Source organism: Dermacentor albipictus, chromosome 3 (assembly GCF_038994185.2).
Source record: "Dermacentor albipictus isolate Rhodes 1998 colony chromosome 3, USDA_Dalb.pri_finalv2, whole genome shotgun sequence".
Taxonomy (NCBI): Eukaryota; Metazoa; Arthropoda; class Arachnida; order Ixodida; family Ixodidae; genus Dermacentor; species Dermacentor albipictus.
The window spans coordinates 14248313-14266433 of record NC_091823.1 but is presented as its reverse complement, the minus strand read 5'-3'; the positions used below and the strand labels follow the sequence as shown (position 1 = coordinate 14266433).

Sequence of the window (18121 nt, the reverse complement as noted above, 5' to 3'; positions counted from 1 at the left end):
CTGTATATATATAGCACGCAACCAAGACAATATTTCATCTCGCTGTGCGGGGTCCCCATGGAGCTTCGCTTGGTTCTTTCGTCGATGCGCTGACGAGAAGACACGACCGGGTCTCTGTCTTAAAAAGAGGTCATAACTGCTGCTCGATTCAAATATGACAGGCGTCAGTTTTCATTACTGCCCTATCGTTTAGCGCAGCGCCACCGGAACAGATAATCGGTCGCGTGAGGCCTATGCATCGGACCTGAAATGTAATCCTATATATTTACCAGTTCAGACATCGAATTGAGCCCCGGTTATATGCTGTCTCGTGCGTATAATATGTATCGTGCGTGACGACTTCGATACCAAACTATACATACACGCTTTGACATTTGATGATCGAAGCCAAACAGCGTGAGGAAAGACGGTACCGCAATGTATATCGGCTGGACAAGACCGGCACTGGCCTTGTCAATTCTATCTTGCGTCGTGGTCCTTCTTCGCCCTGTTAAGTTTTTCACTGTGCGATTCTACAGACCTGACAAACTTGCCGTTCTAGTCAGCCTTATACGTGTTCAGTTCATCGTGATGTACGCTTCGGCCGCTCGCTATGCTTCTGCTCATATTCCGTTGTCGGCGGATCGAGCTCGCGCCTGTCATTCAGGGTCATTACGAAAGCGTGCCTCTCATGCATGTTCGCCTGATGAATAGTTCGTAACGCAATCACAGCGGAAGCGAGCCATAGCAGGCCATATCGCTATGAGAGGCTGGCCGTTAACGAAGGCCTGTTTTTAACTATATATAGCACTCGTAAAGGCCGCGCTTTTGTAACACTTGATCAATGTGCACGCATCCAAAGCTTCTCGTTCTGATGAGCCCGCTTCCGGTGTGTGCGTATATACATGCACTCGGAGGCGCCCACGCACGCATGAGTGGAGCGTTGTTGTTAAGTGTCGTCGTAAACACGCTCGCCTGTTTCGTGTCCGCTTGATGCTCGCGTGTAAGCGCCAGCCTTCTTTACGACCTCCAGACGACAAGGATGAACGGTTCGCTAATATAGGCTCCACACGCCCTGACTAATGCCAACGCTGACGTCTGCGCCATAATCCATGTTACTGTTCGCCTGTACAGACAGTCTCTAATTTCTCTACATGTACCTCCTCAAGTACGAGCGACTCTCACTCGCTCGCCTATTTTCTTGTTTCTTTTTTTCGGGAGGAGGGGCGGGGGGCTGGTTGTTGCACGTAGTTTTTAGCCAAGTATCCGTATACGGAAATTTCGGCTGGTGGAGGCGGGGGGGTGAGGGGGTGGGGAGGGTAATAGCACCCAACATACCCTACCCCCATGGCTACGCCCCTGTTTAGCGGGAGTACGGCTGCAATTGCACTCATACAGACAGCAGAAAAGTATGTGGCGAAAGGAAATAGCACAATTCCCAACAGCGTTATTTTCACTTCGCGTAGTTCTCGACGCCATGTCGTCCGTCGCTCCAGTCAGGCGATACGCTGGGCGTTACGACGAGGAAAAGTCATGTGACATCCCCTAAAGTCACCAGTCGAACTTGAACATACGGCCCCTGGTATATATGCTATACACTCGAAGTCGTGCACGCCCTGACTCATCGCCGCTCACTTGCTCTTGCACTTGCATAATGTTAATACTCGCTGGTACTCTCGCCGGAATGAATGTGAGTGAGTGTACCGACCAACGAATACAGCTGACGCCTGTAGCATCCCTGACGCTCCAGTTTCCACGGGTCGTGGTTATAGTAGTGCCACGGTGGAGGGTGAAAGAAACCGTTAAAAAAGTGATCAGCGTACCGAAAAGAAAGCAAAACGTTACATCTAGCGGGCCCTGCAGCGCGCGTGAGTCGGCGCTCCACAAGCGATGCTGCCGGCGCATTGGTATGCACCGCGTCTCGGGGTCGCAGACCGACGGACGCTGACTCGGGTCGGCGGGGCTTCGTCCTAAGCCCACTTACAAAATAATCGCCCCCGATCCCTGCGCAACCAACGGCGGCGGGGCGGGCAGGTCAGCAACTTGCGCCGAGACCCCTGGGCTTGCTCCCGCGTCTGGGGGGCTGAAGACACGTCATTGGCTGCCCATGACGTCATCATGCGCTTCGCTGAGCGTAAAAGGCTTCCTTTTCCTTCTCTGGCTTCCGATACTCGATATGAGCTTCCCTAATGCGCTGCAGCACACTTGGCTTGCTTCCATTCTTGGACAGCTATAGTTCGTCCGGGCTTGCTGTACGTACAGTCCTGGGAGACGACTGACTCGACGGTGCTTCTGTTGTTTGAGAAGATGCGCGGGACTCTGACTGGAACAAGATCAGTTCTTGTTCGACTTCTCAGAGCCCGCTGAGGTGCGAACTTTTGGATGTAGGTTCTCTTCGGCGCTTGTATAGAAGGTCAAGCTTGCAGAGGCAGGCTGAGTGGAAGGCCTTCAACACACAGGTACATAATCCCAAAACCCACACAGAGGTGATCTCAAAGCTCTCTTTCAGCTATTGTTTAAAAGAAAACAGATGAATCATCGAGACGGCTGGTTTCGGTCAGATGAACAAAAGAATCCCCGGCGAAGTCTCGCGCAGCGCTGGAAAGAGGTCACAGCCACGGCCATAGAGATGCAAATACGGCAGGCGTGACCGCTGAGGCTGGCGTATTCGCACCTCTCGATCTATACCTTAACACGAATATTCCTCGGGGCGTTCGCTTCGTCTGGCTTGGCAGGCGATAAGCATGCCGCGTAGGCAAACGAGTCCAATGCATCCAACATTGTTGAAGCATTGATGGATGTGGCCTACAGGCAGAAACAGCGGAGAACTCATTATAGGTGTGGAGCGATATAAAACGGCGTTAATGAGACCTGTAGAATCGGTATGCCTAAAAGGGCTGCCCTTGTTTCGCTAGGAGCAGTGGAGATAGATTGCATGAACACGTTACACGGCCAGAAACGGGTGCACACAAAGGGTTATTTACGGAGCCAGATCGCGATTACTGTTTCCTGTGGAAGACAAGCATGCAATTGTCCAGTGCAGCGCTGTGCTGCCGCCCAAGCTCTGACCGATTACGTATTGTCCTTAGCGTATAAAAAAGGAACTATATGAGACATACAGCACATTTGATATGGCGATCAGGACAATAGCTCATTGACGGTCTCTGGTAGCCTTCGTCCTGCAACGGGATTGATTGATTGATTGATTGATTGATTGATTGATTGATTGATTGATTGATTGATTGATTGATTGATTGATTGATTGATTGATTGATTGATTGATTGATTGATTGATTGATTGATTGATTGATATAATTTCTGCCCAATGTACATCCTTTGCGAACAAAGACACTAGTGCGAAAGTTACACCTGCTGCGCTTATGCAACTAGGATCAAGAGACCTTGATTTACGGTAGACTTAGGTCAGAAAGTGCTACACTGAAAAGTTAATGACGCCGCATAATATGCGAAAAATTAAAATCATGTTGTATGCTTACGAAAAAATGTTCAAATGTCATTTTCGCTGCTGAATCTGTGCTTTGGCTCCGAACATACCGACAAAGCGTCTCGCGCGACATTGAAAAATGAAAAACGTTTATTAGTCTGTTGCACTAAAAGGCGCGTTCTAAAGCTTGTTCGCGTTACTCAATATGCAAATAAATTGCAGGATAAATTAACTTATCACTCCGCAAGGAAAAGCACAAATCATCAAACATCACTCTGAAGAATGCAACGAACACAACTATTCGATGCGACAGAATAGCGCGGACATGCTCCTCATTCAGTTCCAAGAAGCGTTGACGTATGCTGCCAGAGACGCTTATCTCCGTGACAGCGCTTTAGGCAGTTTGACTCCGCACGAGCGAAACCGAGTAGCGTAGTCGACGCGTATCGACTTCAGCGTGGCTACGCGCGCGTCGAATTCAAGGCCAATGACATGACAATGGCGTCAAATCATCGAGAGTCGCGTAGCAACGCCGACGCGAACACAATTGATCGCTGGCCGGCCTCCCCTCCCCTCTAGACTCGCCGTGATATGCCGGGAGAGCGAAGAAGAAGCAAAAAAGAAAGAAAGAAATCTAGACCCACCCACGCCGACTGACGTTACACGCAAAGTTCGTTGAACCGTGAGGCACATCACGACGCTGTTTTGATTCTGTCTTTTCCCCCGAGTTTGGGCTGTCTGCGTTCGTCAACGGGGCAACCGCCGCCCTGTGCGGGCGTCGAATCGGCGCGTAATATGCGGTCGCGGACCAGCGTTCCATATATGGGTGGGACCAGTGCGGCGAGTCGCTCTTTAGCGGGTAGCTCTCTCTTCCTCCGCGGGAAATTGGCCCGCTGAAACCCATGATTACAATGAGTGATAAAAATAAATAAACGAAGCGTGATCAAAGTCTAGCAACGGGGCGCAGACGTTTAAAGAGACCACGAAGACACGTCGCATGCCTTTGTTATGCGGGGAGAAAAAGAATGCCTTTAAGGTATACGCCTCATTCAACTATGTCTATTCTCTTTTCTTGTATATTTGTGCCCAACTATTAAAGACGCCGACCACTGCAGTCATTGATGATGTGGATTAGGTCGAGTGCCGTTAACGTCTGCAGGTCAGTATCAAAAGCTCTACCTCAGCCGATTTGCTAAGGCGATGGCAATGCGCATTCTTGAAGAACGCATACGATGGCTCTTTAATCAAATTGATGTGGGTGAAGAGGAAAAAACCTACGGATGCAAAGCACGGTGTGGAGCGACATAATGGCTCAGCCCGAACTGGTTTCATATCCTACGTCCTACTATCGGTCAGACACCCTGGTCACTTTTTCTGGCACCTCTATGGGCGCGCCTCTTACCGTTCACTTTTTGCGGACTTGTATATCTTGAACCATTGTGGGACATCTTGTGTTATCTTCAGCTCTCTGAAATTTAGTTCTCACTTAACAGCGCTAGGGGGCTTAATCTACCATTATTAATGTTCCATGCACCGCAAGTGACACGGATATAAGGAGCGGCAGAGGGATAGAGAGAAAAAGCAAGGAGATTAAAGGCAGGGAGATCAACCAAACGAGCGTCCGGTTTGCTACCCTACACAGGGGGGTACGAGAAAGGCTGAATAGAAAGAGGAAGTAGTGAGCAATGAGCGTACGTGATTGTTTATCGAAAACTGTATATGTAGCTTAGCTACAGGCTTCGTCGCATACAATATGCTCTAAACGTCAGGGCCACATACGGCAAACATGTTCTTCATTTAGTTATCAATAAACATTGATACGAGTAACCAACACCCGTCGTCGAGATAGGCCTGCACTTCCGCCTCCGGCACATGTACATGTGATGTCTTACACAACTTTCCGGACTACACCATTGCAGCTCAATTTATGCTCCACTTAGCAGATGCAAAGCCTAGTCAAGTGCGAGCTGCCATTTGTCGCCGCCCCTATGTACACTATTCTGTATAAGGGCGCTCACTCAGATTGAAACATCGATCGAGGGCATGCTCGTTCTGCCGTAAAGCGCGATTATGTGCTATGACCGAAAGTGAGCTCATAAGGTATCCTGTTCGACGACCTCACCGCGTCAAATAAGTGGCCACGCGTGACACCACTTGTTTTGGAAGGCTGTACTGTGGTAGCACGTTGTATATGAGCGATGGTACTTGCTGTGGTTTAAGTCGTAACATTCCGTCGAAAGCTTGCTGTAGACCAGCCATAGAACTCAAGGAAGTCTGATATGGTCCCGCCACCTTGCATGCCTTCGCACTTTAACCGTTCATTTTACGTTTTCTTAGCGCACGTCGGGCAAACAGGCCTGCTTGGTTTCTCTACATAGGCGGCAGCAGACACGTCCGCACCATGCATGGAGGAACATTACCGTGCGCCATACCCGGCTCCTCTTCGAGTTAGGTGATCTTCGCCTTGAATGATGACCGATGGGGAAGCCTGCTCAGATCAGCGCGTCTAGGAGAGCGGTGCCGTCGAGAACAACAAACAAAGTAAGCCAGGGAGCACACCCGGGAACATCGACCAGGGCTTTGAGTTTGCCGACGGCAAGGCGCCAGCTATTGGCGAGATTGGGTTCAACGCTGGTTCGTTCAGCCAACGAGGCAGCGCGGCTGGCTGCTGAGTCTTGTATCCTTTGGGGTGGCCGAGATTGGGAAGAGGCTTTTCGGCGCCCCCCCCCTCTTCCAACCCAGCCCGCCCGTTATAACTCCGCTTCACCCCTCCCCCCTCTCCCCAGCCCCCATGGCGCGGAAACTTGCAGCACTGGGGCAAAGAGACGGCGAAATGCACTTCGAGACCCTCCTCCCTGAGTCACGCGAGAGGAAATCGACTCAGCAGAAAGTTTCCGCTGGGAGCGCGCTCGGATGGATGGTCTTTGATTCCGCGCTTTGGGTCGCTGTCAACGGTTAACCAACCCCCAAGGAAGTTTCCTTTCGAACAGCCCGCCGTGGAGGCTGGCTTTGTGACGATGCCGTTATCCTGGACAGAAAGCGTGCCCCTAAGCGACCCGGTGCTTGCTTAAGCCATTGTTTTCGCGTTAGTGACAACGATAAAAAAATAATAATGATAACAACTTGGCAAGGTGATACTTCGCAAATTTGTGTTCTCGGTCCGCAAAGCGGATTACGGGATTAGGTGGCAATGGCATCCCCTGTCCTGCAGAGAAGGCCGAAAACCAGTTACGTGACTTGGAAATAAAAATTAAAGAAAGCGCATTCAACCGGATAGAAGGCCAGCGACGTCTCTCCCTGAATCATTAACCAAAGCTTAAACACTGCTTTAGTCCGGCAGCTGGCGCGACACGCCTTTGCAATAGTCTGTTTCTGTGAGGGTCAGGAAGGTTTTGGCTTTATTTTTAACGCAGAAACGTTTCGTGATCAGGTCTGCCAAGTGACATCCTGTAAAACTATAGTAAAAACCGCTGGCACATATTTGAGTAGTCATTTTCTTTTCTTTCTCTTCTTTTTCCGTGATACATATTAGTTGCTTCGTGGCGACCAAGAAAGTATGATATGCTGCAGTTTGTGCATTCACATATCTTTAAATACATTATCACAAGCGTTTTTCTTATAGTTTATGTTATTTGTCTCAATTTGTGCGCTATGTAGCAGAATATTGTCTTTGTATAATTCTCTCGCTCTCAGAAAACCATTAAAACGGGGGGAGAGGAACACCGGCATGTTTGAATTGTCCCTTACGCAAAGACAAGTGCTGCCCCTTGCTCATGCCCCATAGGACGTATGAAATAGCATTCAAAATGACACCGCGCTCGGAAGACACCGCACATTGTCGCATCCCGCAGAGAAATTAGAGCGGACCTTGTTGCTGGCGCTCGAAACTCTGCACGCTCGGCGCCCTCGACGTAATCATTCCGCCCGTGTCACGAGCACAGCGCACGCGAATTGCGTGGACGAAATGCTGTTTCAAATTGTGCCGCTTTGCGCCATCAATTATTTCTGCTGCAGTCACCATTTCACGCTCGCTCAACAGCGTGGAACGCCAGACGCCGTTGTTTGGGCCTGCAGTCGGGGGCAGAGCGTTTTGTCATCATTACGCTGTGATGTAAGCTACAAGGCACCCTGGAAAGCAGCTCCGCTCCCGTCTGGGGTGATCTTAAGAACGGAGCCGTAAACGCTCGGCTGACAGAGTGCTTCGGTGCTTTGGGGCAGCGCTGTTTCTTCATAACACACACAGAGCAAGACATCGTCGTTTATATAGTTGACACTTCGTAAGCATACTTGACTAGCGCTTCCAGAACTTGGTGAGGTTTGTTAAGACTCGGTCGGACAACCTGATGACGCAAATAATGTCATGGTTACCTGCAGTTGTGTACTAGGACTGGATCATGTAAATAACCTCTGAGGTGAGTGATCCAGTGCCATACAGTAGAGTCCTTGTGAACCAAAATACCGCAGAAAGGTTAAAAAAGAAAATTACAGAGCAAATTATAAATGGAAGATGGATGAAATATCTGCCCTCGCTTCTCCGTGGTATCGTGTTGCCGATCCAGCGTATACGCTCAGAAAATACAACAGCGAGATTCCTTTGGGAGTCTTTTTTCTTTTTTACAGTCCATCCTCACTTCAGACGACCCAAAGAAACGGCTTTCTTTTCGCTTCATTCGGATTAGTATCTCCTAATAAACGCACGTACGTTAGACCGGAATTGTACTAACGACTGCAATTAAAATTATGTCTTGACTTTTACTCCGACGTTACAGTGCTAATCAGTGCATCGCGTATTCCTGCAGTGCATGCGCTCCACGCATAGCACCGCAAAGCTGCAAAATCAGCGCCCCTAAAACGAACATCAATCAATCTGTTCCGTTACTCTTCCCTTCTTTCCTTTTTTTTTCTATTTTGTTCGCCAAGCGATGCACGGCGTTCGGAAAGGGGCCTATTCTGAGCATACTGGCCTTGGGCGTATGATAAACCATGGATAAACACGCAGCTGCGCGCGTCCCTTTTGGCTTCTACCAATGTTTCCATGCGTACAGCAGCAAACGCTACGATCTTTCGTCTGTAGGACGCGGCGCACAAAGCCGCCCATTGTGTCCCCCCCCTCCCCCCTCCCCCCTAGTGAATAGCTGCCGGAATGCGTCGAGCGACAATTATGTGCTCCCATTTTGCTTATGCCGCACCCGATGACAACGGTTGATGAGAAGCGGACGGGCCCCGGGCTGAGCACTGCGAACGCACTAATTGCGTCAGCCAGACGCCATTATACAAGAACGCACGCAGGCGACAGCGGGTCAGTGAACTTGGCGCGTAGCCCATTCGAGTTAATTAAAGCAATGGGATAAAGCGAAGCGGGGGGAAAACAGAAAGAACGACGGGGTGGCCTGTGTGGATTTTGAAACATTAGTTTTCGTTGCTTCCTTTCTCACATTGACAGTTTAACCGAGCGGCGCTGCTTTGTTTTGGGGGCGTGCAGGGAAAGAGTGCAGAAAAGGGAGTGGTATACGTTGCACACACTTTTATATACACCTTCCGACTTTTCACTCTGAACTTCATGACATGTCAAAAAAAAATTTTTTTTAACCGGGAGAGAGAAAGGATGGTAAGAAGAGGGTGAGGGGCAGTGATAAGCAGTGACAGCTGCACACATTTTGAAACGTACGGTACGCTCACGTCACGTGTAGATCGCCATCCAGTACTCATGGACAGCGCATATGACCGCAACATCTATGGGTTACGTAGCAGTTACGGCCGGAATGTAACAGACCAGCATTTGAATATCGGAATGTAACTGACCAGCTGACCAATATCTTTAGAAGCAAAGTCCACGCACTGAAAGTCCACACACCTGGCTAGGCGCCAACCATCTGGGTGTGCACACGTCGTCTGCCACCAGCGTACACGTAGTAGGCGCGAGTCATCAACACGCGGTTTGCGAACTCGCGTGCAGCGATTCCATTTGGAAGAGAGACAGACACCGCCCCACGCACGCACAGCTATACGTGCTTATTATACGAGACGCACAGACCGTAGTACGCGCACAGACCGGCTTGCGCACACCTGGATGGTTTCGCGGAGCGCAAAAGCGCGCACGGCAAGGGGGAAAAAGGTCGAGTGTGTGTACGCTACAGAGCGTGGTGGTACTGAAGGCGGTGAGGGCACGTTATAGGCGACAGGATGTGACGTCATCGCGAGATCGAGTGCCGCTCTGCACTCTGCCAGACAGTTTTGCCTCCCTGGTCAGTCAACCAGCAACTGCTCGTTCCGGTGGGCGGCTTTTCAGAATCCAGGAGAGTCCTCTCCCTCCACCTGACGTCACCCACCGACACGTGACCGCCGCCGGGGCGCCGGCCGCTGTTTCTCTCCTCTCTTTTCCGCCGACACAACAGCGTCGGGGAACGAGTTTTTTTCGCCGTCGAGAGACAGGAGGAGGGCATTACGCGCGCGCGAGACGAGAGGCGTACAGGCCGCCGCTAGCGCACGCAACGCACACTGTCGGCCCGTCTCGGAGCGCCTAGGCCGCACACGAGTCCGTCATCCACCACCACCACTGCGCGATGTCTGCGAACCACATCAGGTACGGAGCCGATCTTTGGACATTCCTCGACTTGTGCGGGCGGCGCCGCGTGCTCGCGATTCCGTCACGGCGGCTTGATCCGCTTTTCGAGACGCGGATTGAAGCCGCCTACTGGATGCGGGAAGTGCTCCTTTTATGGCCGCTTCGAGGCGTTCTTGCCTTGGCATGTGATCACCTACCTGCCCCGACTTTTGCAAGCCGCGCATTCCAGGCGCTGCTCTTGGCGCATGTGTCACTTTGTCCACCTGTCCGATGTCTTGTGTTCGCTTCTATATTGGCCCGGTAAAGTTAAGCGGTGTGATCTGAATATTTTGGCTGCGAATATTTTGCCTGGCGTAATCTGGGAGTGCCCACTGGGCAAACTTGAACGAAGCCTGTGCTGATTGTGGAACACGGCAGCACGTGCCAGTTTTGAGCGAACAAACATGCTCGCGTAGATCGCTGTACGCAAATGCCTATTTCACTCACACCGCAGCGCCAGTGCTTAACGGGCAAGCTGCCTTGCCGCAGTACCCTGTCGCATAAATCGCCCGAGTCGTCGTTTGCAAGTGGACAATGCCGAGATCGAACTAGATATAAGTAAAACTAGGCTCGGTTCATGTATATGTTGTTTTACTACTACTAGGACAAATGGCATAGATGCACGAATTACTTCACTACGTTGTAGCATATGTAGGAAATAGATTTTCCAGCCGGAGGATAACCTGAAACTTAGACTTCAGGCTGGATACTTTGTTCAAGCTGCAGCCGTAACTAATGTCCAGTAGCAGGTGCATAGTTCGTTCGACGCAGGAGTTGTTGCGGTGCAGACTTAGACACCAGAGCGACTAAGTTATGAGGAACGAGAAGAAAGGGGGTTAACCGAGGGGTCATAGCATAAGCGTAAGAAGCCAACAAACAAAGACACCAAGGATAGCACAGGGGGAAATTATTTGTACTTACTAATTGAATTAAAGAAACGATAAATTAATGGAAATGAAAGCGGATGAAAAGCAACTTGCCGCAGGTGGGGAACGATCCCACGTACAGTTATGATTCAGTCACTTTTAGCGCCATAACACGCGCGGATGCCAGAAAGGGCGTTTCCGGTGGTTGAGTCGTCTATTTAGTCACATCCACGTACACGTTCCAATTATGGTTCAGAGTCGAGCGGATACTATTCACATTCCGCGTGATAAGCCGTGCTCCCACTTTAATGTTGATCGCATCAGAGAAAGCAGACCACCCACTCTAGACACACACGCACACCTTCTGGTGACCTTGACGCACAAATCTAAACGCAATCTGGCGCCTTGTCTTCACGTATACGCCTGCACCGTGCGGCCGAACGGGTTATCAGCCGCATGTGCATTTACGCGTAGGCAATTCCTGTTTACAAAACGTCTCGCCCGCCTCTTGCCTTCTTTGAGATGTATAGAACGTCACCGTCTGCATGCCATGCATACGATTATATCGGTTTATCTCTGATCATACTGAATTATCTTGCATATGGCATTATCATATTGACGAGAATGATATTACACATATAGAAACCCATTTAAAAAACTGCGGGTAGTTCTATTTATGGTAGTGAAGAAGCTGAATCTCTTTTCTCCTAAAAGTTATGCTTTCAAACCTTGACAAAAAATAATAATAAAAAGGTGACCTTCGTTGCATTTATGAGCAGCTTGAGTGAGGGTAACCAATAAGAAATGAACACATTACAGTACTTTCATTAATTTCAGCTGTTCTTTTTTTTTATGTGTGTGTCTGTGATGAGGGTCGACTAGCTGAAACACTGTCAATGCAAAACCAACCCAAAGGAAACAAAGGTTTACGATATTGTGCGTGTATCGGGGTTGTTTCGGCAACGTTTTTCAGAAGTAAAACACTTTTCTTATCGTTATTGCTATGACAGCCGTCGGGGAAACTTCTCGCGTTTCGTCGAATTCCTCTTCGGCGCTCGCTGTTTCCGTGATAACGATCGTGTGCGTGGATTCAGAAGAAGACCGCCAAGTTTAGGGAGCGCCAGCGCTGAAAAACATTCCTTGATTATTCCTCACGCCGCCAACCGTTTCGTCGGCGTGCAGCCATCGTGACGGCCCTCGACGCACGTCGAAGCCGTCGAGGAGCCAGAGTAGGTCGCGTGAGTGCGTTAGCTGCCCGCTTCTTTCATTCTTTTCCTTCGTTCTTTTTTTCTTTCCGTTGGTCCATCGCGCGCCAGCTGTGTTGGTACACGTTAGGTTTTCCAGGTCGCGCTAACGTTTCTCCGACGAGCTCCGCTGAAGCGAAGGACGCGTTTTAGCGAATACAACGACTGACGCGGCAGCGCAACAGCAAAACGCCTAAATGACACTTGGCGCTCTGATCACGCCGCGGCCTAACAACGGCTTTGCGAGATGTAGCGGATCTCAGAGGGTGTTAGCCGTGACGTTTCGGGTCCTCAGCCTTCGCTGGTTTTGTTCGTACTTTCTTCTTCTCTCGCTCCTAATTCGAACTTCACACGCGTGCTGTCGTTATCCCCATTGTGTTTCGAGCATCAATAATGGGCCTCGCTCTGCCTGCTTAGAAAGCTAACGTATTTCTTTCACCACTTTCGCTAATCCCGTCGCACACAAGGTGAAGGTAAATGCATGCCTGCTGGAAGGAAGCAACCGGTGTTGCTTCGCAGCGCTCTACATATGTTTAGAGGGAAACCTTTTGGCATGCGGTTCGGAACTACTTTCTGATCTTAGCCAGCTGCCTTACATCTACTAGCCCGATCTAAACTGCGTTTTTCGCATTGGTGAATCGAAGGCATTTGCGACGGGATGCAACCAAGATATCCGTGAGACCGACTATAGAAAGCGGAAGCGGCCAAAGAAACTTGATAAAACTAAAGATGGATCTCAATTAGATCTTTTTTCCGCAGGTGATTTGTACATTCCACAAGGTAACCGATAAGTGAATGCAGTGTGTCTGCTAAGCACGCTTGAGCGCATTGTCCTAGGCAAACAATCGTGAGGGTCCGCGAACGGCACAGATAAGCACATCCTGCGAGGAACTCGGGTAATGCAACCCGCAGGGCGTGCTCCGCGAACTGGCGGCGAGACGTCGCTTGTATATCGCCACGCCAGCAAGTCATCCGCAGACCGCAACAATTCCCGCCGACGTTCACACTTCGCTCGGCGGGATAATTTGCGCGGTGATCTCCCATGCGGCCGATCCGGAGAACAGCGAGCCCCTTTCTCCCCTCGCGTCTCGCGCACTGGGTCGCGCCGACTTTCGTTTGTTTCTTCAGTTCGCCAGCCTCGCACAGCGAAGGCGCGGCCTAGGGTGCAATGCCCCGTGCTGTTTATAAATACGGCGGCGGCGGCGGCTACTTGGATGTCTCCGCGCGCCGTCTCGAACCAGGAGCCGCTGTCCCGAATAGGAAAGCCGGGCACGACCGCCCGGAGAGAGTACGGTCGCAGACCGCGAAGCGCAGATAACGGATTTGGGAAGAGGACGACGCGCAGGGGGCGCGAGGCGACACAGCGCGCTTGAGGAGCTGCAGAGCGCGCGCCGCCGCTTGGGTCGGCGCCAAGTCGCACGCCGCGGCGGCGGCTTCTTCTGAGCTGTCACGCCGCAGTGGACCGCCCGGCTGTGGCCGCCTACACTGCGGGCTGTCGTGGAAGCCGAGCGTGTACGCGGCACTGTTTCTCATCGGACGACTTTCTGTATGACGAATAGAAAACTCCGTGTCAATGAATTCGAGCAGCTTTGAATTTACGTACACCCATTGCCAAAAAATATGCCGACAGAGGGTTCTGCGAAAGAGAAAACACACACAAATTTCCTTAATTCATCGAATGTAAATAACCTGAGACTGAAGAATTCGGGAGGAGGACGAGGGCTGCTGCTTGCTGTGGGCGGCCGTGCAAGAGTTGCCGGCCATTTTGCTCCGCCTGAACGCGATGCGGTCCGAAACACTTCGCAGTCCAGCTAGCAACACGATGCATCACAATCAAATTGACACGGTGCCCAACACGTTGCGCGTTTTCCAAACCGTGCACGATGACCCGCACGGTTTACCATTAATTTTCCAACCCTGTATCACGCAGGAATTTCAGTACCATTGCAAATATCTAAGTGCATTGGTTGGCTTCATGTTAACAGCCTCAGTTGACGAGAAATTCTTTTTTTTTTTAATGCAGACCCATGCCCACATTTAACGTGTACACAGTTGGCCACAAATCTTTGCTGTATACGGGTTGTACGACAAATGTGAACGTGTAGGTCACAGAAACTACTAGATTGAAACTTTGTACTCGAAGCTATGTGCTCAGACTTCATGTGAATTCATATTTATCGCAAATTCCCTGTTCCATACCATCTTGTGGCCGACTTCGAGCATTCAATGGCAGTGAAGCGAAGGCAGAATTCCCTAAAATGCTCGCATATGCATGGACTCGCAAGAAAGCTGGCACCTTTCCCACTGTCATTGGTCGGTGAAGCCATACACTGTTCAGTGACGAAGACGCTCATTTTCATGCCTTGAAGCTGCATTGAAGTGATTCTAATGTTGATTGAAAAACTTGGGTCACTGACCAAGTCAGATCCTGATGTCTCGGTTATTTTTCTTGAAGTATAAATGTTGGGTCGAGTGAAGTAGTGTTGCGCGTGCCTTACAATTTTTAGGTGCGAATGATATGGCGACGTGCTATCTTCATTATAAGTGCCTGTGGCAAGAATGTACGTCAGAGCACGTCTGCTCGTTTGGCTCTCCCTAACCAGGTGGTACCTTCAGCTCTGGCTTCAACGATGCTGCACACTTTTAAGCGAACCAGACGAACTTTAGTTGGTACAAATCTTTCTTCTGCAGTGTTATCGCGAAGAGGAAATAAAGAAATATAACTGCAACTGCCGAGAGGCATTAGGCATACCCTGACCACGGTGCTTGCCTTGTAATCGAGCAGTCATTTGTATAAGTGGTCCTGGATCTTTGGCATGTCTACGAGGAATAGCCGCAGGCAAGAACGCCAGCTCGCGTGTTTTGAGCGTGCGTACACGTTTTAAGCGCATGTATAAATTTAGCTAAACGACAACTGCAAATAGCCGCGCGTTCAAAGGAAAGAAATGCCGCCAATAGGCGGCGTGTGTGTCGCGCCGGTGAATAAACGGGGGTGCGACGTCCGAGATGAAAGGGCACCGCCGCTGTTGTCGTTTACGTTGTGGTCCCCGACGAGCCATTCACATATAGATGTCACGAAAAAAAAAAAGACAAACGCGAAGACCTCCCTCTATAAAGGCGCCAAACTTGAATGCCGCGTGTCCGGTTTCTTAACATGTGCGCTCAATAAGGATATGAGAGTTTATGCGCCGTGTGCCATAGAAACTTGTATGTTCGAATAATACAGTGTTCATTTGAAATAGCTAGCAGCCGACTATAATATAGAAAGAGCTTCGTCTATCTCCAGATGTTTACGCCATTCGTGAAACCCTATACAACCTAAGCATCCGCGCCTTGTTAATATATCTCAAAACAGGCGTGGTGGGGGGGGGGGGGGGGATAGATAGTGAGAGAGAGAAGGAGAGAGAGGAGAATCACCTGCCACAACGTTTATGCTTTTCAATACATAAAAGCTTATATACGTGCAGCCGGCCGCAGAAGCTTTCGGGACGCGGGATTTGCGCAAAAGCTGAATTGCCGCGAAGCCTGGGTACAGAGCCTCGATTTCGAAGTTTCAGTCTACAGTGGTTTTTCACTGCGGCATACGCAGTGGCCAATTAAATTATAGGCGCCATGTCTTGACAGGGCAGAAATTCACATTTGTCGTAGAAACCGTGTCTCGTAAACTTTTGTGATCGATTGTACATGCCGATGCCTGGATATAGCCGAACAGCGACTCGTGCGTATACGGTCAGACGAGTATAGTTACATTCACTATCTTCTTTAACGAAGAGAGGCTGTTGTGTAGACGCGAAATGTGCCGAGCACGCTTAGAGCTGTCGTTTCCTGGTGCTGAAAACGTAAGGAAGGAGGGCCGGGACTTTCAAGGTGCGGAAGAAAGCGAATGAGGTCAATCCTCTGAACGATCCATAGACCTCAATGCACAAAAGGTTTTCTTTAATGTCCATTCCAGTGCCGTCTCGAGCGGGAAGCCGCTGTTCGTTGCTCCTCATGCGACACAAAAGTGTAGGATGTAAACGACGTGAAAGCTCATAAGGTGCGCGTAGGAAATTGCACAAATGACGGCTAAGAAGTACACAGTGCGTTTCTAAGCGTCGCTAGACCTTTGGTACACTGGAACGCTTTGCATTACTACACTCGTGGACTTTATTTATTATATGGCCGGTCTTCCAACGTAAACTCTGGAACATTTGTGGCAAGTTCCAATATTTATCATTATTTACGTAATTGTTATGATTTGTTGGTGCCTGTGAATAGCGCAGGCTACTTCTTGTCACACGAAAGAAATGCACAAAAATAATGCCATTAATACAGCAGAGTGCCTCACGATTCATTACGTGTAGATTTAGTATACAAGCACAGAGGTGAATGTGACACAAGCGTATGATTGACAAAACATTAAACAGCAGCAAACCAACAATGCGAATGCGCCTGAAGAACATAAAAAATTTCAGTTTGCACACCAGCAGATAAACAAAGATTTCGGGCTAAATGTGAACAAGCTTATAGTAGTAGTAGTAGTAGTGGTGGTAGTAGTAGTAAATTCGTGTACATACCAGTGGAATATTTGATGGAAAGAGAGAGAGAGAGAAGAAAGGGGAAAAGCAGGGAGGTTAACCAGAGGGGAAGATCCGGTTTGCTACCCTACGCTGGGGAAAGAGAGAAGAGAGAGGTAAAGTGATAGCAAAGTAGAGATAAAGAAAGAAAGGAGCATAGCCACACAATCACAGTCGGTCACTGTCACCGCACAGCATAGTAGTACTTGCAGCACTATAAACATCTGTTTAGGTTACAGCCGCTTGTCCAATTCTGCTGCCCTTAAAAACTGCAACAGTGCCCACGTCGCTCTCCGGCGCGATGGCCTGTGATGTCGGCATTCTAAAATCAGTTCCTATGTCAGAGGTTGTGCTACATGTAATAAGACCATTAAACTCGTAGCGCATCCTCTTTCCAGAGGATGCCGCTGTGATAGTCGTTTTATATAGCACATGCCTCCAGGCCCTTGTGTCGCAAGGGCTCTAACGAGGCCATGGTGCTCTAGTTAATTTTAGAAACTCAAGCAATTTTTCATATCGTATCATTATTTTGAAATGCACCTCAATGCTCATAGTACGCGTCATTTGTCATCGCCATAATTTTATTACACATACATTTTACGCACTTTACAGCGACTATATTTTAGGCCCCTTTACAGCCACGTCACATCAACTCCATAGAACCCATCACTCCACAGCGAAATCATTAACACTTGCATGGCGCTCTTTGGCCATACCTGGCCCTTGCGCCAATAAAAACCACACATTCATTCATATGTCAGAGGTACTTGGTCAAAGCACGCTATCGCGATTGCGCGCGATCGTCGCTGTAAAATGTAGCGAGGACAGTCACAGAGAACGTGTTGAAGAGTCTCCTCGCTACCATATATAGCGATGTTCACTCTGCTCGCTATTAATCGAAAATAACCTCAACCTGTGCCGCAAGGACATAAAATGTTTGCGAGCGCATCAGTTGGTTGCGCACCCTTTGCCGACCGCGTCGGCTACGCAGCCCGCACGCGTGCACGCGGCCCACGCTTGCAAACGTGTCGCGTGCGGGCTTGATTGCGAGGCTCGTTCCGCGAACTCAGTCGTGCCCGCCAGCGTCGATCGCCGGAGCCTGTAAGTATACACGCGCGGCGGTTCGCCACGCGAACTAACACTCCCCATCTGGGAATGAACGTGCGTCGGGCGTTTTCGGCGCGCCTCCAGCGGGGCGTGCAGTTGTTTCAGCCCGTTGCCGGTCTCACGCTGCGCAACCGGTAGTGCTACACGCCGGCTTCGAGGATTACAGACCGAAACGAAGGACGAGGGGGGGATTGACGCGTACAAAACGTGAGCTAAAAGCACGCGAACGCGCCACACACACACATACGCCCTGCGTATCCTCGTATGCAAGCACTGCCTGTGTATATCCTCTGTGTATATCTTTCTGTAAACGTGTTGAA

The 18121-nt window shown here is 49.8% G+C and overlaps 1 protein-coding gene across 3 annotated transcripts in view; it reads left to right on the top strand.

Annotated features, from left to right (window-relative positions):
* Positions 1 to 18121, top strand: part of Jupiter (microtubule-associated protein Jupiter) — a 71410-nt gene that overhangs the window by 9669 nt on the left and 43620 nt on the right. Inside the window, exon 1 of one of the 3 annotated variants that reach the window (XM_070535139.1) lies at positions 9667 to 10007. The exons of the other annotated variants lie outside the window; for them this stretch is intronic. Coding sequence (XP_070391240.1) covers positions 9988 to 10007 — 20 coding nt within the window. The 5' untranslated portion in view covers positions 9667 to 9987. Of the gene's footprint in view, positions 1 to 9666; positions 10008 to 18121 lie in introns of those variants that run through there. 3 annotated transcript variants of the gene reach the window in all.